The sequence below is a fragment of the Pseudorasbora parva genome, chromosome 11, assembly GCF_024679245.1.
Source record: "Pseudorasbora parva isolate DD20220531a chromosome 11, ASM2467924v1, whole genome shotgun sequence".
NCBI lineage: Eukaryota > Metazoa > Chordata > Actinopteri > Cypriniformes > Gobionidae > Pseudorasbora > Pseudorasbora parva.
The window spans coordinates 2,898,080-2,920,700 of record NC_090182.1 but is presented as its reverse complement, the minus strand read 5'-3'; the positions used below and the strand labels follow the sequence as shown (position 1 = coordinate 2,920,700).

At 43.8% G+C, this 22,621-nt stretch overlaps 1 protein-coding gene and 1 pseudogene across 1 annotated transcript; one reads left to right on the top strand and one right to left on the bottom strand.

The window, feature by feature from the left end:
• Window positions 1-295: 295 nt before the first annotated feature.
• On the top strand, window positions 296-14,794 carry LOC137093008 (E3 ubiquitin-protein ligase TRIM35-like). Its single transcript, XM_067457639.1, has 7 exons — window positions 296-672; window positions 2,090-2,405; window positions 3,775-3,870; window positions 3,983-4,213; window positions 4,324-4,346; window positions 4,429-4,547; window positions 14,250-14,794. The coding sequence occupies exons 1-7, from the start codon at window positions 296-298 to the stop codon at window positions 14,792-14,794; spliced, it is 1,707 nt and encodes a 568-aa protein (XP_067313740.1).
• Window positions 14,795-20,516: 5,722 nt separating this feature from the next.
• LOC137093342 (5S ribosomal RNA) lies at window positions 20,517-20,633 on the bottom strand (annotated as a pseudogene).
• Window positions 20,634-22,621: the final 1,988 nt, after the last annotated feature.

Sequence of the window (22,621 nt, the reverse complement as noted above, 5' to 3'; positions counted from 1 at the left end):
TCAGGTGTGTGGCAGCGGAAGACAAAAGGGACTGGGACTTGATGCTCCCCTACGTTCTGTTTGGAGTTTTCAATGTCCCGCAAGCATCCACGGGATTCACCCCTTTCGAGTTGCTCTTAGGACGTCAGCCGAGGGGCCTCCTTGATGTGGCCCGTGAAGCCTGGGAACAGTAGCAGCCGGCACCTCTCCACTCCGCTATCGAACACATAAGGGAAATGCGTGAGCGGATCGAAAGGGTCATGCCATTGGTCCGGGAGCATCTTACCAAGGCGTAAGCAGTCCCAGCAGCAACGGTATGACCGGGCGGCGCAGCCCCGAGACTTTCAACCAGGGGACAAAGTCCTGGTGCTGGTCCCCACCTCCGCGTGCAAGTTCCTTGCGACCTGGCAAGGCCCTTTCACCGTCGGGGAGCGGGTCGGTCCCGTCAACTGTGTTGGCCTCCGTCGATCCCCTGGTTGTAGACATTGGCGACTATCTGGCAGCTGCCCAGAAGATGGAGCTGAACCATCTGGTCTGTCAGTTCTCTGATGTGCTCTCCACCCGTCCCGGGCAGACCAACATAATCCAGCACGACATCCGTACACGACCAGGAGTCATCATGAGGCAGCGGCCCTATCAGGTCCCAGAGGCTCGGAGACAGGCCATTGAGGATGAGATTTGTGAGATGCTCAAGTTAGGGGTAATCGCGCCTGGTCCAGCCCAATCGTCATGGTACCAAAGCCGGATGGCACTCTCCAGTTCTGTAACGACTTCCACCGGCTCAACGAGGTCTTGGAGTTCGATGGCTACCCAATGCCCCGTGTCGACGAGCTACTGGAATGTCTGGGGAGGGCCCGGTACGTGTCCACCACGCCACGCGAAACGCGTCTATTGCGCCGCAGGACCTCCAGACGCGCGTCTACGCACCTTTCCATTGACTTAACATGGAAATAATTTGCTCCAGAAGCTCTATTTGCATTCGGTGTGAACGTACCTTGAGAAATGGAGGGCTCATTTTAAAGTTGCTCTCGAATTGCAGTAGCCTTCGTAGTGTCGCTGTGATGCAATCGCACTTCAGATGCGGCCTTCAGGGTGCAGCCTTCACATTGGGACAGCCTTCGTAGTGCTGCCGTGATGCAATTGCACTTCAAATGCGGCCTTCATGGTGCAGCATTCAAATTTGGACAGCCTTTGTAGTGCCACTGTGACCCAATCGCACTTCAAATGCGGCCTTCAGAGGTGCAGACTTCACATTGGGACAGCCTTCGTAGTGCCGCTGTGACACAATCGCACTTCAAATGCGGCCTTCAGAGATGCAGCCATCACACTGGGACAGACTTTGTAGTGCCGCTGTCACGCAATCGCACTTCAAATACGGCCTTCGAAGTGCGTGCCCTTCATTTTGGGACACAGCTGTTTAAAGCATAGGCAGAGTTAACAAGGTAATGAGACAGCTAAATAAATGAAAGTATAATGAGTCCAGGCAGTGTAATGTAGTTAATGTAGGCAATGTAGTCCATGATAAGATAGCACCTGCAAGAGTCTGGAGGAGAGCCCCCTAGTGGAGATCATGAGCACTACAGCTGAAGGATGAGAGTCTTATAGTATGCGACACTAGCAGTTCATCAGGGAGTTTTTTGTTTTGTTTAGTTTGTTTGGGGGTTTTTGCGGCGGGGGGGGGGGGGGTCAATTTATGCCAATGTACATTTTTATGTAACTGACCTAAAGTTATGAACAGTTGAAAAAAAAAAAGAATAATTTGTGACTAGTTTTAGTGGTTTATGTAACGCCAGAAACTCCCCCATCTTCCAAAACTGTGATCAGGAAGTGACTAGTCACATTATTTCCTTTCGTTTTTACTGAAAGCTGAAACGAGTCAGTGTTGAGAGGAACGGAGGAGGACACATTATATTAGGATTATTGAATATTTCTGAATTAGATTTTGATTGTAATGGTTATTTACTTTTCAAACCAAAGTTTAGAAAGTTAAAGTAAATTGTAGATTACTGGATCTTTTACAAGACGAGGGAATGGATTCAAAATCTGTTGAAGATCCTACTTGTCCTGTTTGCCTTGAAATCTTCAAGGTTCCTGTTTTTCTGTCCTGTAGTCACAGTATTTGTAAACAGTGTCTACAACAGTTCTGGAAAGCTAGAAAAACTCAGAAGTGTCCCGTCTGCAGGAGAAGTTCCTCAAAAGCTCGTCCACCAGTTAATCTAGAGTTAAAAAACTTGTGTGATTCATTGATAAAGCAGAGAAATGAGAGGCGTTCATCAGAGTCTGAGGAGAACTGCAGTTTACACAGTGAGAAACTCAAACTCTTCTGTCTGGAGGACAAACAGCCTGTGTGTTTAGTGTGCAGAGACTCAAAACAACACGATAATCATAAATTCAGACCCATTAATGAAGTGGTTTCACCTTACAAGGTAAGACAAATGTCTCTCATTTCATGCTAAATACAGTGATAAACACACAGTACTATTTATGTGTACAATAGACTATGAGCCTATTTACTTTTGCTCAGACTAAAGACTTACTACTGATATACAATTCTCCACTAAGCTTCAACTGCTCTGATGTTCATATCTTGAATGTAACAGCATTGGCATAAAAATGTTTTGAAAAAATAGATATGTTATGGGTTATTAATATTTCTTTCAATAATAATATGTGATTTATTACAAGACAAACCCAAAAGTTTTTTTCAGGGGTTGGCCCCTCAGATCCAATGAAATGAACTTTTAATAGTTCAGTATATAAAGACATTTCAGACATTTTCATGCTCCCAACTTCATGGGAAGAGTTTGGGGACGGCCACTTCCTGTCCCAGCATGACTGCGCTCCAGTGCTCAAAGCGTCGGTCCATAAAGACATGGATGAGGAGTTTGGTGTGGAGGAACTTGACTGGCCTGCACAGAGTCCTGAGCTCAACCCGATAGAACAGCTTTGGGATGAATTAGAGCGGAGACTGAGAGCCAGGCCTTCTCGTCCAACATCAGTGCCTGACCTCACAAATGAGCTTCTAGAAGAATGGGCAAAAATCCCCATAAACACACTCCTAAACCTTGAGGAAAGCCTTCCCAGAAGAGCTGGAGCTGTTAGAGTTGTAAAGGGTTTAACCCTTTTAATTAAACCCTACGGATTAAGAATGGGATGTCATTAAAGTTCATGTGCATGTAAAGGCAGGCGTCCCTAAACTTTTGGCAATATAGTGTACTTTCACTTCCTTTATTTGCATTTGTACAACCACACATTTACAACTGCATGGAGATAGTAATTAAGAATTGGCCATTGCAAAAACCACATTTGTTTGGTGAAAACATGATTTCTGGATGTTCATCATTTGCATAACAATAAAAACATCCAGACACAATGTTTAAACCTCTTACACTCTTAGAAGAAAAGGTTCTATCGGCGCTATCGTAGTTGGAACGCCTAAAAGGTTCACTGCAAAAAATGCTTTTCTTACTTCATCTAACATTTAAACATTCTTAAAACAAGAAGTATTTTTTAGACAAGCAAAAGTAATTGTCTTATTTTGGGGAAAAAATTACTTAAGAGTTTTTGAGAAGATAAGAAATGCCTTTTTTTGCAGTGTTCTATATAGAACCCTTTTTAAGTGCCAAAAGGGTTCTTTCTTGCCGTTCTTTTAGCATAAAAGGGTCTTTGGAGTATATTCAACTATACTTCTATATATAACCTTTTAAGGGTTCCAAATACGTAGTGCCGATAGAACCTTTTCTTCTAAGAGTGTATAGCTTCATAAATTTCACAGATTTTCATCTTAACCTGTAGGAGGAATTTAATACAGCGCTGACATCCTTACAAAACAAGCTCAAACATGGAGAAGAAATGAAAGGAAAATGTGATAAAACAATCCAACACATCGAGGTGAGGATGTGTAAAGAGTTAAACACTCAACATTCGCACACAGTTTATTATTGACATTAGTGGAGTGTGTGTTCACACAGAGCTGACTGAAGTGAATGTGATGTGATTTCAGTCTCAATCTGAGCACACAGAGCGTCAGATTAAAGAAGAGTTTGAGAAGCTTCATCAGTTTCTCAGAGATGAAGAAGAAGCTACAATCACTGCACTGAGGGAGGAAGAGGAGCAGAAGAAGCAGAGGATGAAGGAGAAGCTGGAGGAGATGAACACACACATCTCAGCTCTTTCACACACAATCAGAGACATGGAGGAGATGATGAAAGCCAATGACGTCTCGTTTCTAAAGGTGACCAATCAATCTGGCTTCATTCTTTGAGCATAAAACAACTTGAGACTCACTGACAATGAGAGTGTTTGATAAGATATTAACATGTTTTCAAACTCTATATTTTCCAGAACTTTAACGCCTCAATGGAAAGGTGAGTGAGCTGCTCGTATCTCTTCTCTCAGTGGATCTGAACTCAAATTCACTGCAGTTCTGACTTCTGAATGTTCCTCCAGAGTCCAGATCTTACAGCCGGATCCACGGATGAGTTCTGGAGCTTTGATTGATGTGTCCCGTTATCTGGGTAACCTGCGGTCCAGAGTCTGGAAGAAGATGCTGGAAACTGTCCAACACAGTGAGTCTCAGCAGATCTGACACCAGCGCAAAACATCCTTCAGATAGAAACACACACAACATTAACATCTGAAAGAAATATATTTAATAATCACTTGAGTTTCTGAGTGAATCTGAACTGTATTTCAGAAGATCATCAGATCATACAGTGAACTCATAATGACTACAGAAGTCTGTTCCTCGTGGTCTCTGCTTATGTATTAGCAGGGCAAGGCAAGGCAAGTTTATTTGTACAGCACATTTCATACCCAATGGCAATTCAAAGTGCTTTACATAGAAATTAATTAAAACAGTGGTAACAAATGTATGAGAATAAAGAATACCATATGGACGAATAAAAAAATAAAAACAAGCATAGTTAAAACGTTGTAAAGATAATAATTATTATTAATAATAATAATAATAATAATAAGATAAAATGAAATTAAATGGTCAGATCCACAATAATGGTCTGATATAAAAATAAAACATTCTTCAGTTTACAGCCTACATACATGTACCATATTTATTAGAACACCTCTCATTCATTTCTTTCTCAAACACGTTCATAACATCCATTTTAATCACTATTCCCTGATTTTTACTCAGGAACCTTCTTGTTAAACCCATTCTCACTCATCATACCCTCCACAGATTTACACATACTCAAACCTTATTGTCAAACTTACTATTTCCATCAAACCCAGTTTTCACTCATCATATTTAACTCAAATGAACATATAAAATAACAATAACCAAAGATAAGAACAAGGTAAACTAAAACAATTTTAAAAAGAATAAAGAGATAAGATAAGGTGTAATCAGTCGGACGTACAGTGGCACAGTGCTCATTCAGTAAATGCACAGCTGAACAGATGTGTTTTGAGTCTGGATTTAAATGTGGCTACTGTTGGAGCAAATCTGATCTGTTCAGGAAGCTGGTTCAGCTGCGGCTGGCATAATAGCTAAAGGCAGACTCTCCTTGCTTTGAGTGAAGTCTTGGTATTTCTAAGTGACTTGATCCTGCTGATCTGAGTGATCTGTTGGGTTTGTATTTAAGCAGCATATCTGCGATGTATTGAGGTCCTAGGTCATTGAGAGATTTATAAACAAGTAATAGTACTTTACAATCGATCCTAGATGTAACTGGAATCCAGTATATAGACCTGAGGACTGGTGTGATATGGTCATATTTTCTGGTAGTGCTCACAATCCTGGCAGCAGCGTTCTGTATGAGCTGAAGTTGTCTAATGGTCTTTTTGGGAAGGCCGGTGAGAAGGCCATTACAAAAGTCCACCCTACTGGTGATGAAAGCATGAACCTGTCAAGGTTTGTAGAGGGGAAAAGGAGCGAGGACTCAATTGCAGGAAGAATGGGCTCTTTATTATAAAAATCAAACAAAACAAGACAAACAAAAACAACCCCGAGGGGGTAAAACAAGACTTAACTTTTCTTGGCTTGACTCGACTTCAGGAGCGGGGAAACATGAGGAAGGTTTGACGAGGAAGGTTTGACAACGATCCAGCACCGGACTGCAAACACAAGGAGATTAAATGGGGAGCAAACAAACGAGGGTAATGGGAGAAGACAGGTGGGGCAAATGAACCAACAATCAGGAAACAAGGTGGGTGGGGTTAGACAATTGACATGAGAGCACATGGGACAAAGAAACACATGGACATGTGCTCACACCAAACATGACATGAACATGCAGTTAATGAAAACTCAAACTGCATGTTCACACTAAACATGACAACAAGAAAGCATGCAACAAGTAAAACACCAGCTGCATGCTACACAACACAAAACACACAGACAGGACAGCGCACACCCACAACAACACAGAGTGCACAAGAATGAGCGAATGCTCATTCTGTGCACTCACAACAGAAGACAAAACACAAGGAGCATGAATGTCCGAATCCCAACACAAAACCGAAACCCAACTAGACAGAAGTGCTGGGACCCAAACACCACGCCCCACATAGAAAATGACAGGGACAGAAGAGCACGCAGCTCGAGCATGCTCAAAGCTGCGCGCTCACACAAGACAAGACAAAATACAGGAGTGTCAGGACTCTGTCACCAAACCAAGAGAAAGCTAGACCGAAGTGACAGAACCCTGACACTACCCCCCCCCCCCATCCAAAGGGACGCCACCTGGCGTCCCCAAAAAGGGACACCAAAACAAGACAGGAACATAAGACCGACACAGACAACACAAGACAGGAAAATCAAAACACAGAGACAAAGAGAGGAGGGAGGGAGGGGAGCCAAGTCAGAGCCAGCAGGACAGCCCAGAACATCTCAAGAAGGGACCAGGGAGGGACGGGAGGGATGAGCCAGGGAGGCTCAGGCAAGTCTGAAGTCCCAGCAGAAGGCCAGGGCAGAGCCAGAGGGACACACCAGGGTGACCCTGGCCAATCAGGGACACCGTCAGACGACCAGGGTGGTGCCGGAGGGACAGTCCAGGCAGGCTCCAGTGAATCTGGAGTCCTGGCAGAGGGCCAGGGAGGGATGGACCAGGCAGGTTCTGGTGGATCTGGAGCCCTTGCTGAGGGCCAGGGAGGATCAGGTGGGTCTGGATGCTTGACTGGGGCTGGCTGGACAGGAGGCCTGAGCGGGACCAGCAGATCAGGAAGCTTGAGTGGGACCGGCAGAGCATGGGACTTGAATGAGGTCGGCAGGACAGGCAGATCAGACAGGACTGGAACAAGGTTAATGGTGGGACAGTTCCAGAGCTTAAGAATAGGCTCAGGATTGGCCTCCAGGCAGGCAGAGGGCTCTGGGGCGGCCTCCGGGCAGGCAGAGGGCTCTGGGGCGGCCTCCGGGCAGGCAGAGGGCTCTGGGGCGGCCTCCGGGCAGGCAGAGGGCTCTGGGGCGGCCTCCGGGCAGGCAGAGGGCTCTGGCGCGGACACCGGGCAGGCAGAGGGCTCTGGGGCGGACACCGGGCAGGCAGAGGGCTCTGGGACGGTCTCAGGAGTGCAGACAGGACAAGAGACACCCAGCTGAGAGGTGTGTGCTTCCCAGGCACACAGGAAAATGATGGCATAAAAGGCGAGGATAGCCCTCTGGGCCATGGCAGGGCATAAGGGGGAAACAGTTGGCTCAGGAATAGTCTCTGGGCAGATAACAGGCTTCAAGGCAGCCTCTGGGCTGGGAACCGATGCTGTGTGAGTGGCCCAGACACACACAAGGGCAGTGACATAGAGAGAAAGGGCAACCTCTTTAGACATTACAGGAAATTCAGGTACCGTCAGACTTGACGATATGGAGGAAGCCTTCCTTCTCCTTCTCCGCCTACGTTGGTTCGGTGATGGCATGGCGATAGATGCTTCTAGGTCAACAGAAGCGTTCACTGCCATCTCAGGGAGAGCTGCCGCATCATCAGCCACCTCTGGGGAAGCTGCAGCAAAGCTAGAGGTGGACTTCTTTCTCCTCCTTCTGCAGGAGAGTGTTGGAGAACTGGAGGTCTCAGTGTCTGAAGGATGAAGGATGTGCACCTCTTGCTGCAGTGCAGACTGCCTCCTACTTTGGGCTAGAAACTCCACAAACCCCTCAAATGAAAGATGTCTCATGCCCAACATCCTCCAAAAGCTAATAGGCTCATCAAGGGCATAGTTAAACAAGTCCTTGAGAGCCGCATCATTGTAACCCAGCCCATCCGCTGCCTTCCTGAACTCCAGGGCAAATTCTCTCAGGTCATTCCCCCTTTGACGAAGGGAACTCAATGCTGTTACCTGGAGCATGCGTTGGAAGAGGGGACTGTAGGCAGTGGATGCTGGTAGATGGTTTGAGCCCATTCTCCTCTGAGTCCTCATGAGGGCTGGATTGTTCTTTCAAGGTTTGTAGAGGGGAAAAGGAGCGAGGACTCAATTGCAGGAAGAATGGGCTCTTTATTATAAAAATCAAACAAAACAAGACAAACAAAAACAACCCCGAGGGGGAAAAACAAGACTTGACTTTTCTTGGCTTGACTCGACTTCAGGAGCAGGGAAACATGAGGAAGGTTTGACGAGGAAGGTTTGACAACGATCCAGCACCGGACTGCAAACACAAGGAGATTAAATGGGGAGCAAACAAACGAGGGTAATGGGAGAAGACAGGTGGGGCAAATGAACCAACAATCAGGAAACAAGGTGGGTGGGGTTAGACAATTGACATGAGAGCACATGGGACAAAGAAACACATGGACATGTGCTCACACCAAACATGACATGAACATGCAGTTAATGAAAACTCAAACTGCATGTTCACACGAAACATGACAACAAGAACGCATGCAACAAGTAAAACACCAGCTGCATGCTACACAACACAAAACACACAGACAGGACAGCGCACACCCACAACAACACAGAGTGCACAAGAATGAGCGAATGCTCATTCTGTGCACTCACAACAGAAGACAAAACACAAGGAGCATGAATGTCCGAATCCCAACACAAAACCGAAACCCAACTAGACAGAAGTGCTGGGACCCAAACACCACGCCCCACATAGAAAATGACAGGGACAGAAGAGCACGCAGCTCGAGCATGCTCAAAGCTGCGCGCTCACACAAGACAAGACAAAATACAGGAGTGTCAGGACTCTGTCACCAAACCAAGAGAAAGCTAGACCGAAGTGACAGAACCCTGACACTACCCCCCCCCCCCATCCAAAGGGACGCCACCTGGCGTCCCCAAAAAGGGACACCAAAACAAGACAGGAACATAAGACCGACACAGACAACACAAGACAGGAAAATCAAAACACAGAGACAAAGAGAGGAGGGAGGGAGGGGAGCCAAGTCAGAGCCAGCAGGACAGCCCAGAACATCTCAAGAAGGGACCAGGGAGGGACGGGAGGGATGAGCCAGGGAGGCTCAGGCAAGTCTGAAGTCCCAGCAGAAGGCCAGGGCAGAGCCAGAGGGACACACCAGGGTGACCCTGGCCAATCAGGGACACCGTCAGACGACCAGGGTGGTGCCGGAGGGACAGTCCAGGCAGGCTCCAGTGAATCTGGAGTCCTGGCAGAGGGCCAGGGAGGGATGGACCAGGCAGGTTCTGGTGGATCTGGAGCCCTTGCTGAGGGCCAGGGAGGATCAGGTGGGTCTGGATGCTTGACTGGGGCTGGCTGGACAGGAGGCCTGAGCGGGACCAGCAGATCAGGAAGCTTGAGTGGGACCGGCAGAGCATGGGACTTGAATGAGGTCGGCAGGACAGGCAGATCAGACAGGACTGGAACAAGGTTAATGGTGGGACAGTTCCAGAGCTTAAGAATAGGCTCAGGATTGGCCTCCAGGCAGGCAGAGGGCTCTGGGGCGGCCTCCGGGCAGGCAGAGGGCTCTGGGGCGGCCTCCGGGCAGGCAGAGGGCTCTGGGGCGGCCTCCGGGCAGGCAGAGGGCTCTGGGGCGGCCTCCGGGCAGGCAGAGGGCTCTGGCGCGGACACCGGGCAGGCAGAGGGCTCTGGGGCGGACACCGGGCAGGCAGAGGGCTCTGGGACGGTCTCAGGAGTGCAGACAGGACAAGAGACACCCAGCTGAGAGGTGTGTGCTTCCCAGGCACACAGGAAAATGATGGCATAAAAGGCGAGGATAGCCCTCTGGGCCATGGCAGGGCATAAGGGGGAAACAGTTGGCTCAGGAATAGTCTCTGGGCAGATAACAGGCTTCAAGGCAGCCTCTGGGCTGGGAACCGATGCTGTGTGAGTGGCCCAGACACACACAAGGGCAGTGACATAGAGAGAAAGGGCAACCTCTTTAGACATTACAGGAAATTCAGGTACCGTCAGACTTGACGATATGGAGGAAGCCTTCCTTCTCCTTCTCCGCCTACGTTGGTTCGGTGATGGCATGGCGATAGATGCTTCTAGGTCAACAGAAGCGTTCACTGCCATCTCAGGGAGAGCTGCCGCATCATCAGCCACCTCTGGGGAAGCTGCAGCAAAGCTAGAGGTGGACTTCTTTCTCCTCCTTCTGCAGGAGAGTGTTGGAGAACTGGAGGTCTCAGTGTCTGAAGGATGAAGGATGTGCACCTCTTGCTGCAGTGCAGACTGCCTCCTACTTTGGGCTAGAAACTCCACAAACCCCTCAAATGAAAGATGTCTCATGCCCAACATCCTCCAAAAGCTAATAGGCTCATCAAGGGCATAGTTAAACAAGTCCTTGAGAGCCGCATCATTGTAACCCAGCCCATCCGCTGCCTTCCTGAACTCCAGGGCAAATTCTCTCAGGTCATTCCCCCTTTGACGAAGGGAACTCAATGCTGTTACCTGGAGCATGCGTTGGAAGAGGGGACTGTAGGCAGTGGATGCTGGTAGATGGTTTGAGCCCATTCTCCTCTGAGTCCTCATGAGGGCTGGATTGTTCTTTCAAGGTTTGTAGAGGGGAAAAGGAGCGAGGACTCAATTGCAGGAAGAATGGGCTCTTTATTATAAAAATCAAACAAAACAAGACAAACAAAAACAACCCCGAGGGGGAAAAACAAGACTTGACTTTTCTTGGCTTGACTCGACTTCAGGAGCAGGGAAACATGAGGAAGGTTTGACGAGGAAGGTTTGACAACGATCCAGCACCGGACTGCAAACACAAGGAGATTAAATGGGGAGCAAACAAACGAGGGTAATGGGAGAAGACAGGTGGGGCAAATGAACCAACAATCAGGAAACAAGGTGGGTGGGGTTAGACAATTGACATGAGAGCACATGGGACAAAGAAACACATGGACATGTGCTCACACCAAACATGACATGAACATGCAGTTAATGAAAACTCAAACTGCATGTTCACACGAAACATGACAACAAGAACGCATGCAACAAGTAAAACACCAGCTGCATGCTACACAACACAAAACACACAGACAGGACAGCGCACACCCACAACAACACAGAGTGCACAAGAATGAGCGAATGCTCATTCTGTGCACTCACAACAGAAGACAAAAGTTTCTCTAAGTCTTGCCTGGAGACAAAACATCTAATCCTTGTAATATTTTTCAGATGATAGTATGCTGATTTAGTTATTGCTTTGACATGACTACTGAAACTCAGGTCGGACTGTAAAATCACTCCAAGATTCCTGACTTGATTTTTTGTTATCAGGCCTTTAGCCTCAAGATATGCGTTCACCTTGAGAATTTCATCTTTGTTTCCAAATGTAGTGATTTCAGTTTTGTCTTTGTTTAACTGAAGATAGTTTTGGCATATCCAGTTGTTAACTTCATCAATGCATTTGCACAGGGAGTCAATGGGGCTGTAGTCCTTAGGTGATAGTGCTAAGTAGAGCTGGGTGTCATCAGCATAGCTGTGGTAAGCAATATTGTTCTTTTTCATTATTTGGCTCAGTGGCAGGTTAAACAGGAGTGGTGCAAGAATGGACCCTTGTGGGACTCCACATGTCATGGATGTCCACTCAGACTTATGGTCTCCTATACTCACATAATAACCTCTCACTTCTAAGTATGACCTGAACCATTTGAGGACCATTCCAAAAAGCCTAACCCAGTTTTCCAGCCTGTCTAGAAGTATGTTGTGGTCAACAGTGTCGAATGCGGCACTGAGATCCAGTTGTACCAGAATTGATGTTTTGCCTGTATCAGTGTTTAAGCGAATATCATTTATAATCTTTATGAGCGCTGTCTCTGTACTGTGATGTGGACGGAAACCAGATTGAAAATTGTCAAAGTATCCATTTGAGCGTAAGAATTTGTTCAGCTGATTGAAAACAACTTTTTCAATGATTTTGCCTATGAAGGGGAGATTTGAGATTGGTCTGTAGTTGCTCAGTATGGAGTTATCCAGATTTCTCTTTTTCAGAAGAGGCTTAACTATTGCAGTTTTAAGGGCGGTTGGAAAAGTCCCATAGAGAAGTGAGGAGTTTAGCACTTCTAGGAGATCTGCTTCTAAACAGTTAAACACACTTTTGAAGAAAGATGTTTTAAGATGCTGTACTGTGTCTTCTAAAATTTTGCAGTCAATAGCGTCGAAATCTGACATGGTAATTTTCCGAGGGTTTGGTATGATCTGACTGACCCCAGAGCAACTAGAGGATGTGCTGATCACCTTTCTGATATTATTGATTTTCTCGGAGAAGTAGGAAGCAAACTCACTGCATTTACTGTCTGAGAGCATTTCACTAGGAGTCTGACTCGGGGGGTTTGTTAGTCTCTCGACAGTAGCAAAAAGAGTGCGCGTGTTGTTTATGTTTCTGTTTATAATATTTGAGAAGAAGGTCTGTCTAGCTTTGCCTAGTTCAACATTGAAAGCATGAAGGGTGTCTTTATAGATGTTATAATGGACTACAAGTTTTGTCTTCCGCCACATGCGTTCAGATTTTCTGCATTGTCTTTTCATTATTTGTATTGCTGTTGAGTTTCTCCAAGGTGCTTTTTGTTTGGTACTCTTTTTCCTGACTTTTAGAGGAGCAATATCATCAATTACACTCTTAACTTTTGAGTTAAAGGAGTCAAGGAGAAAATCAACAGAGTCTGCAGATATGCTTGGTGTTAGAGATAAAGCCTTCATAAACAGCACCTTAGTGTTCTCATTTAAGCATCTCTTTTTGACAGAGACAGATCTAGCTTCAATGGCAGGAGAGATTGATATATCAAAGAAAATACAGAAATGATCAGACAGTGCCACATCCTTAATAACAATTGATGAAATGTTTAGACCCTTACTGATAAGTAAATCTAGGGTGTGTCCACGATTGTGTGTGGGTCTATTTACATGCTGTGTCAAATCAAAAGTGTTAAGAACAGTCATGAGCTCTTTTGTTGTACTAGATTCAATATTGTCTATGTGAATGTTAAAATCCCCAGCAATAGCAAAACAGTCAAACTCTGAACCTTTTAACACAATACCCAGATATTCTAGAGACAAATAGTCACCAAATGATACTTGCTTACATTGATAGAAATCTTTAAAAAGAGCAGCAACACCTCCACCTCTCCTAACTGCTCTGCAAACACTCATAAAAGTAAAGTTAGGAGGGGCTGCTTCATTGAGGACTGTTGCACTACAGTTTTCTTCTAGCCACGTTTCATTTAGAAGCAAAAAATCTAGGTTGTTAGTGGTTATTAAGTCATTGACTAGAAATGATTTGTTCTTAAGTGAACAGATGTTTAAAAGCGCTAACTTTTGCAGGGGTGTGCAGGGGTGCACATAACTTTTTCAGTGAGTTACTCAGGTGAGTACCAGGAGATGGTGTTTGGTACTCACAAATGTAGCGTTAAGTTAATAAGTGCAGTCTTCCCCACTGTCCTCCTCCGTGTCGCCACCACTGTCCTCTGCTTCAGCTTCCTGCATGGTAGATGAAGATGCTGCAGATGCACCTCCCTGTCCTTGGTTGAGCCTCCGATTAGCTCTGTGGTGTCTGAAATGGCAAAAAAGCTGCTTAATGTATGTTGCTTTTTGGACATCTCTGACTGTACGGTTGTGTACGATTAGATGAGAAGATCGGTTAAGTACGCAAAGCCGTGTAGTAACACAAGTGGGCCTACGCATTTGTGATTTTTGTTGCGCACGCGTACCTGCGTACCAGTTATGTGCACCCGTGTGTATTAGGATACAATATTGAATACTGATATTAAACCTGAAGCCTCAATCCATTCTGAAAGAAACTGAGAGACCATTGTTATGATAGCAGGTTTTATGATCTCTTTCAATAAAGTCTTTATATATGTTTTATTACATTTCTGATCATATTTCATCCTGTAATCTGATGTTCTTCTCTTTGCAGCTCCGTTGACTCTAGATCCAAGCACAGCACATCCTTGTCTCACACTCTCGTCTGATCTGACCAGTGTGTCGTTCAGTGATAAAGATAAAACACTTCCTGATAATCGGGAGAGGTTTGACAGGTGTCTAGGTGTCCTGGGATCTGAGGGCTTTAACTCAGGAACACACTGCTGGGATGTGGAGGTTGGTGATCGTACAGACTGGATTCTTGGAATAACCACAGCATCAAACCAGAGGAAGGGACTGGATTTCTTCAAGTCTAATGTCTGGTTGGTAAGTTACATGGACAGCGAATACTTCTCTCAATCCCCAGATCAACCTGAAACTGCCTTTCCTGTTGAAGTGAAGCTTCAGCGTGTGAGAGTTCAGCTGGACTATGACAGAGGAACAGTGTCATTCTCTGATCCTGTAACTAACACACATTTACTCACATTCAGGACGTCCTTCACTGAGACTGTCTTTCCATTCTTATGTAATTGCTGCAGAACTTCCCCTCTGAGGATCTTACCAGTTAAACTGATTATTACAGCAGAAAATCACAGTTAAATCTGATTCTGCTTCCAGATCAATGGGTTATTAATGTGATGTGATACAAATTAATATAATTAGTATTGTCATCATTAAAAATACAGTAAATGGTTAACCTTTTTTTTTCTTACATGGACCTGTTGTTATAAAAACTGCTTTGTCTTTTGATTCTTTACATTTTTGAGCCCAATCTCAGAATTTTCCTGTGGTGTGACCGTCTCAAGCATGGGTCAGTAAACTACAACTTTTATATATAAATAAAAAAGCATAGAAATATTTTGTGGCATGGTGGTTACAGGTTCTGAGCACTTCTTTATTGTGGCTTGGATTTTAAATTCTTGGAAATATGAACTGAATTTAGAAATGCACTTGGCTGTGTTTAATAAACTAAATGTATTTTTGAAATGAAGACGGTGTTTGGAGTGGAGTGTGTGTTAAATAATCACTGTTCCCTGAATCAACGGCGTAATACAAGAGGTGAACCTAAGAGTTCACTGTAAAAAAATCCCCATTAAATTTACAGTAAAAAAAACTGCAGCTGTGGTCGCCAGAACTTTACTGTAAAAAACACTGTAGCAACATTTTAGGTTTTACAGATTTAAGTTAAATTTACAGTAAATAACCTTATTTCATTAACTGAAATAATGTAACATTAACAACCTATTGAAATATTCAATTAAAAAAGCTTTATTGTCTTTCCCGATGGGATAGAAAATTGTCTTAGGCAAAGACTCGACAAACAATACAAGAATTATCCACACAAAAAAAAACTACCAGAAGAAAGTATCTGAAATTAACTATATAGAGTGATGTGAAGAATCTGCCACAATAAAAGAGGCTTTCCTTTTTACCGCCGCATTGTTGAAATCAGACAACTACAACTACAGTTACTTGTTTTTCACCAATAATTTTTTACCAGCCATGCTTATAATCCTTAAGATTCTATTTTTGTGTTTATCTGATAGAGAGTTGAACCAGGAGATGATATTGACAGTGAGCACAGATTCAATGAGTGATCTATAAACAACTATCAAAATATATTTTTCATATTAATATCTGTTATATTAGAAGACTCACATGACAAATCAAAGCTCACGAAGATAATACTAATATAAAGAAGGTGCACAATGTTATTTACACAAACACTCACTAAACACCATCTTAGTAAAACACATGATTTAAAACAAAAAAATGCATTAAACATTAAACAACATTAAATGTAACAAAACTTAACTTTTTTTGTCACAAAAAGTTTTGTTAACTTTTTTTGTAACAAAAAAATGTACATTAGAAAAAGCTCAGAAGAAACAGCTATGTCAATGAAAATACATCAAATGCAGTATTGCATTGTCATGCAGGGAATTCTGGGAATGTCAAATTACGGTTTTTAACTGTAAATTACACAAATTCTTGTTCTTTTTCACTTCCAAAATTATAAATTTAACCGTATTTTAATGTAAAATGTAAGTTTAGATCTATTAAAGTTATTAATTATATATAATACGGAAACTGCGGGAGTTCAAAGTGCTTACACTGTCCTAAAACGTATTCAACTTTTCTGGTTAAAACCATGCTGGATCTTTTCTAGAACAAAACAAGGTTAAAATATATATTGCTTATACTATGTGTAACACAGGTTAGAATCCTGCTATGTGAGAAACAGGAAAAAAATAATATAATTTCTAAATAATTATAATTCTAACAAACCACAAAAAGAATAAATATAATGTTGCTTAAAGTCATTGCAGTTTAATATAATAATAAAATAAATAATAAAATGACTAAATGCTGAAATGATATATTCAGTTCAAACTGCGACCGTGTGTGACGTCATGGAGACGAGACGCGGAAGCAGTGAGAAGCGCACGCATTGCTGATCGTGAGCGAGCGAGAGAAAAAAGAAAGGAGATCAATCTAAGACAAATATCTAAATAATCCTTTCTAATATCTGAATAATATGATATATATTATGTTGTAGGCCTGTTATTTGATTATATTGGGTTATTTTTAGAACGAGATTGTTGATATTTCCTCTGACGATCGCTGATTGAGAACCTCTGTAAAATCCAATGCGGGTGGTAAATGCACATGAAACCCCCGGATTTGACGAGTTTTTAAGTAATCTTGTTCACTTTCCTGAAAACTGAATGTTATATTTGTTTATTGAAGGTTTTGAAGTGTTTAAAGTGTGAAATAGTCACGGAAGAAATGTGAAAGGTGATAAAATATTCCATTTAACCACTTAAATGTTATATGTTGCAAAATGACATATTCTGGTATGTTATACATGTCATGCCTAGAGGAAAAATGAGTATTTCAGTACTATTTTCATACATATGGATGGTTGATTGATGAATGTAAAGCATGTATTGCGTTGTTCTAAAAGAAATAGTGTGTAAATGTTTATGATGCTTAAGTTTGTGTGAACAGGTCAGGTTTTTTAGTGAGATTGGAACCCTTTAACATCGAGATGGCGAGCCTACCCAACCCGAACCACAGTAACTTGAAGGAAAAACCCAGGCAGAAGATTCCAGTAGCACCTTCTACTAAGCAGGTGGAATCCATTTTTCATTGCGTACATTCTGATCGGAGGGATCAGATCTTTTCCTTGACATTGATCATTTTTGCACTATTGACTGTCGCAATACAACCTTTCTACATCAAGAGACTTCGTACACACTAACATATTTTTTGCACTTTGCGTGACAACGAACATTTCAATTGAAGAGTTTTGATTTTTATATTTTTGAAGAATTTAATTGTTTTAAATTGTCTTGATTTGTCTAATGTGATTTGATATAATTTATTTTCCTTATATTTTGTTTTAATTTGGGTTAATCATTTTTATGAGTGGGAATTAAAAAGAGTGAAAAGAACTAAAACACCAATTAAACTAAAACCTCTTATTAAACTAAAAGTCAGTGAATCTAAATATCTATAAACTAAAATTAGAAACTAAACGACTAAAATGTAACTAAAAATACTAGAAGTAAATAGGAGAAAGCTATTTAAATGGACTGCATTTATATAGCGCTTTTATCCAAAGCGCTTTACATTTTTGCCTCACATTCACCCATTCATACACCGACGGCGATGTCAGCCATGTAAGGCGCCATCCAGCTCGTCGGGAGCAGATGGGGTTAGGTGTCTTGCTCATGGACACTTCAACACTTGGTCAGGTGGAACCGGGGATTGAACCACCAACCTTCTGGTTTGTAGACAACCTACATGAACCACTGAGCCACTGCCACCCCATTTATTTAAATAGTAAACAGAGCTTAAAAGATATCTAAAAGAACAACAAGGGATTGAAGAGAACAATTGTTTCATTTTTTTATTTTTTATTTCATTGTTGTTGTGATTGTGTTACATTTGCTTATATTTTTTGCACAAATCAAAATACATATTTACATTCATTGCCTTTGTCTTGAGTGCCTTGATTCTTACCCTCCTGTAACCGAACCTAGACACTGTTTCCAATATCAGGTGCTTAGAGCGACCTGTCACTGTAGCATAGCCACCAAACTAAATTGTTACATATGACTTGTTACATATGACCACTACACAATGATCATATTCTGATCATCAAGCAGCCAACAGCATCTGATCATGTTTTCTCTTGGTTTTCTTTCCATAGCAAACCCAGATACAGCAGCCAGAGAAACACTAACATTAAAAAGTCGTCAAACTGCCCAACTAAAGAAAACACTTATCACCATAATGGTGACATAAAAAAACTAAGTAAAAATAAGTCAGTTATCTTCAGTTGATTTCATCTAAGACTGTGGCTGAATTCAGTTTACGTTTTTGTGTTTCTCTTTCTTTTAGTGATTCTGCTTTTTAACAGCAGGTGTGCATCATTAACAATCAATCATCACTTAATTATCTCATTGTGACAAGCAACTGGGCGAGGGACCGCGAGAGCGGGCCGGTAACAAGTGATAATGAGTGCCAGCTATGCGATACACCGGTCTCGTCTTGCGGCCGAGTGACGGGAGCATAAAAGGAGGGCCGAAGGCAGTGAAAGACAAGAGAGGACCAGGCCTGGATTTATGTTATGTTTCGTTTACGTTCTGTTGTGTGTGTATGTGCGGGCAGTCGTCCGTGCGGGGCTGCCCGTGTTTTACTTTTGTGTTATTATTTATTTTGAATTAAAAGTTTGTTAAATGTTCGCCGGTTCCCGCCTCCTTCCTTCCATCAATGAACTTAGTTACACTGGTGCCAAAACCCGGGAGGAAAGAGGGACATGCTGTTGAAGAGCCCTCGCTGCTGAGGGGGATCGCGGTGCTGAGGAGGTCGGGCAGCGCGGATGAATGAATACCGCGAGGTCTGCCCGAGGCGGTGGTGCTGGAGCGAGGAAGGTGGGACAGAGAGCTCTCTGCCGTGCCCCTGGGTCGAGGTGGGGTGGCTGCCATCCGAGAGGGAGCGGAGCAGTCACCGCGCTTGCCGTGAACCGGAGCCTGCTGCCGTCCGGCGGTTAGGGGAGGAGCAGGGAGCGCGGGGCTCGCTGCCGGCTCCCTCAGTAGGAGGAGTCACGGCCGACCACCAGGGGGCGGAGGAGGATCGAGCTGCCCACCAAGCGTCCAGTGCCATCGCACAGCACCGCGAGGAAGAGCCTCTCGGCGGGCGGAGGGCCGAATGGCAGTGTGTCAGGGAAACGGACCAGATTTTTAAATTTTTTTTCCCTTTCTTTCTTTTTGCCCTCTCTCCCCTCTCTCGTTCTGTCGCTCCTCGTGCTCCCGTCTCCATTTCTCTCGCCTCTCTGTCCTTACCCCCAGGTGCCGCGGCCGCTGTGATCGGCCCCCCCGGGAGAGGTTGGGGGAGTAGAGCGCAGTCTCGGGAGTGCCCCCCAGCCTGCGAGGGGCGATGGGGGTATGTGGCAAGCAGTGGGCGAGGGACCGTGAGAGTGGGCCGGTGACGATTGGTAATGAATACCAGCTGCGCGACACACCGGTCTCATCTTGCGGCCGAGTGACGGGAGCATAAAAGGAGGAGCGAAGGCAGCGAAAGCCGAGAGAGGACCAGGCCTGGAATTTATTTTGTGTGCAGCGGTGATACCATCTTCTCTTAGGTGATACTCATCTGCATTAAGTAAGTTCATCTTTCATGCCTGACAGCTCCTTCTCAGTCTCGGCTGTCTTCAGCAGAGGCTTAATCTGGTAGTAAACCTTCATCCATGGCCAGTGTTTGACATTCATGAATGAGCTGATGATGTATTGGAGAGTGTAAATGGACTCCCTGTGAATAATTCATCATTAAATGGCATAATTTAATTTAAAAAATGTTTTTTTAAATTTTGTTCGATTTATATAGCGCTTTTCAAGGCACTCGAAGTGCTTTACATAGAAGGGGGGTCTCTCCTCAACCACCACCAATGTGCAGCATCCACCTGGATGATGCGACAGCAGCCATATTGCACCAGAACGCTCACCACACACCAGCTGATTGGTGGAGAGGAGACCGAGTGATGAAGCCAATCAGAATAGGGTGGTGATTCGGACGCCATGATGGACAGGGGCCAATAGGCAAATTTGGCCAGGATGCCGGGGTCACACCCCTACTCTTTTTCCGAAGGACATCCTGGGATTTTTAATGACCACGGAGAGTCAGGACCTCGCTTTAACGTCTCATCCGAAAGACGGTGCTCTTTGTCAGTATAGTGTCCCCATCACTATACTGGGGCATTAGGACCCACACAGACCACAGGGTGAGCACCCCCTGCTGGCCTCACTAACACCTCTACCAGCAGCTACCTGGTTTTCCCAGTTGGTCTCCCATCCAGGTACTGACCAGGCTCAGCCCTGCTTAGCTTCAGTGGGAAACCAGTCTTGGGCTACAGGGTGATATGGCTGCTGGTCATAATCATCAATATGTTTGGACTGTTATCATCTGTGTCTCCTTAAATTCCTCCCAGTTAGCAGTTTTAAACTTCTGTCTAAGAATATTGACTACCTCTATTTTTTCCACTTCTAATCCTATTTTACAACAAAGAGGGACATGGTCACTTCCTATAGTACTTTGTCCTAACACTTCCCATGTACATTTCCTAGCCAAGTCTTCTGATACTAAAGTTAAATCTGTTGCAGAATAATGACCACTGCTACATCAATCCTTGTTGCTTTACCATCATTCAGGCACATTAAACTACTCCACTCCAGCATATCTTCTATAATATTCCCATTATGATCATTATTTACACTTCCCCATTTTGTGCTGTGGGCATTAAAGTCTCCACACCACACTAATTTATGACTACCTGCTCCTCGACTTGTCTCCAATGTTTCTCTACTCAACCATTTCCATCATTCCTGTCCCTTCTTATGACATTATATTCATGTATTGTAGATTTAAATTGTGTCTTTAGCCAAGTTTCTTGTATACACACAACACTAGGTTTACTATCTAGTTCCTCAATGTACTTTTTAAATTCTTGCCCATTAGCTAATAAACTTCTGCCATTCCATCGTAAAACTGACAACAGCATTAACATCGACCGCATGTTTGCATGTTTGTAGTTTGATCTTTTCATTAATCTCATCTATAATTCCTTCAATATCCAAGTATTTTTCAGCTGCCTTAATTATGATCTTTATCCTTTCCGTTCAACTCTCTGTTTGTGCTGAACATAACTTCTGCCATAAATGCAACGAATTTGACTTTGTCTATGATCATATGCTTCTCACTGCCTGCCTATGCATGTCTTTCTCAAAGCACTTTCTCTCCATCTCTGATGCTCGCCTTTGCTCGTTCTCCTTTTGTTCTTGCTTGACTTTAAGAGCTTCAGCATACGACACCCTCTCCATAATCCTGACATTGTGTATTTCTGTATTTTCAGAATTGCTTTACTCCCTGAACACATTTCTCATATTCTTGATCCTCACTGCATCTCTTTGTTTCTCTCTGCAAACAGCTGGCATTTGTATCATCTGAGCGGTGGAGGAATATATGGACGTATAACTCACATATCCAAGAAATACTCTAGCTGGTAACTTCTCCTCATCAAATTGCAACATGACTGACAAACTATCCATCCTTTCCTTATTTCTGACACTTTTCAGTCTTTTATCATTACTCACGGATGCCTCTGTAACATTGGCTTTTATTGTCTCATCAGAAACATAATGTTTTCCAAATTTTTCCTTCAGTGCTTTAGTTTGTTTTAATGTGTTTATTGCACTCACCGATTCTGAAGTAAATTTCATCAGTACTTTATATGCTTCCTTTTTATTTCTAGTTGCCCCGTTTTCTCTTTCACTATCCGTACCCGACATAGGACTCCATTTTTTTTCTTTCGTTTCCTATTTTCTACTACTGTCCAATTACCTTTTCTAGATCCCTCCTTACCTTGATCAAACATTTCTCCTTCCAGATCCAAATCCCTTCTACTATCTACGTCACTTCCTTCCATCATTTGCTCCACCCACAATCCAGTTGTTTGCCAACCCCAGAATCGACCTGTTCAGAACTCCTATGGCCCGGTCGACCAATCTCCATTTATTTTAATGAGACACAACTGAATAATCCAACCCAGGCTCATTGGAAATACGTGACATTTTTGCAACACCCGAATTTTGTACCTCCAGGTACGTTTACCTGCACTTTTTGGGTGAAATGTCCGCCGGAGGCGCTAAGTGGTAGAATTCTTTTCTCTATTCCCAGACTGATCTCATGAAATGGGGTATGTATGACACGCCAATTCGTATGCCATTTTGGCGTGCTATCAAAACGCATAATCGCTTTTTTAGCTTATTTATCAAAGCTGTTACATTCTATCCCCCTACACTGCCCCTACCCCTAAACCTACCCATCACACACACACACACACACACACACACACACACACAC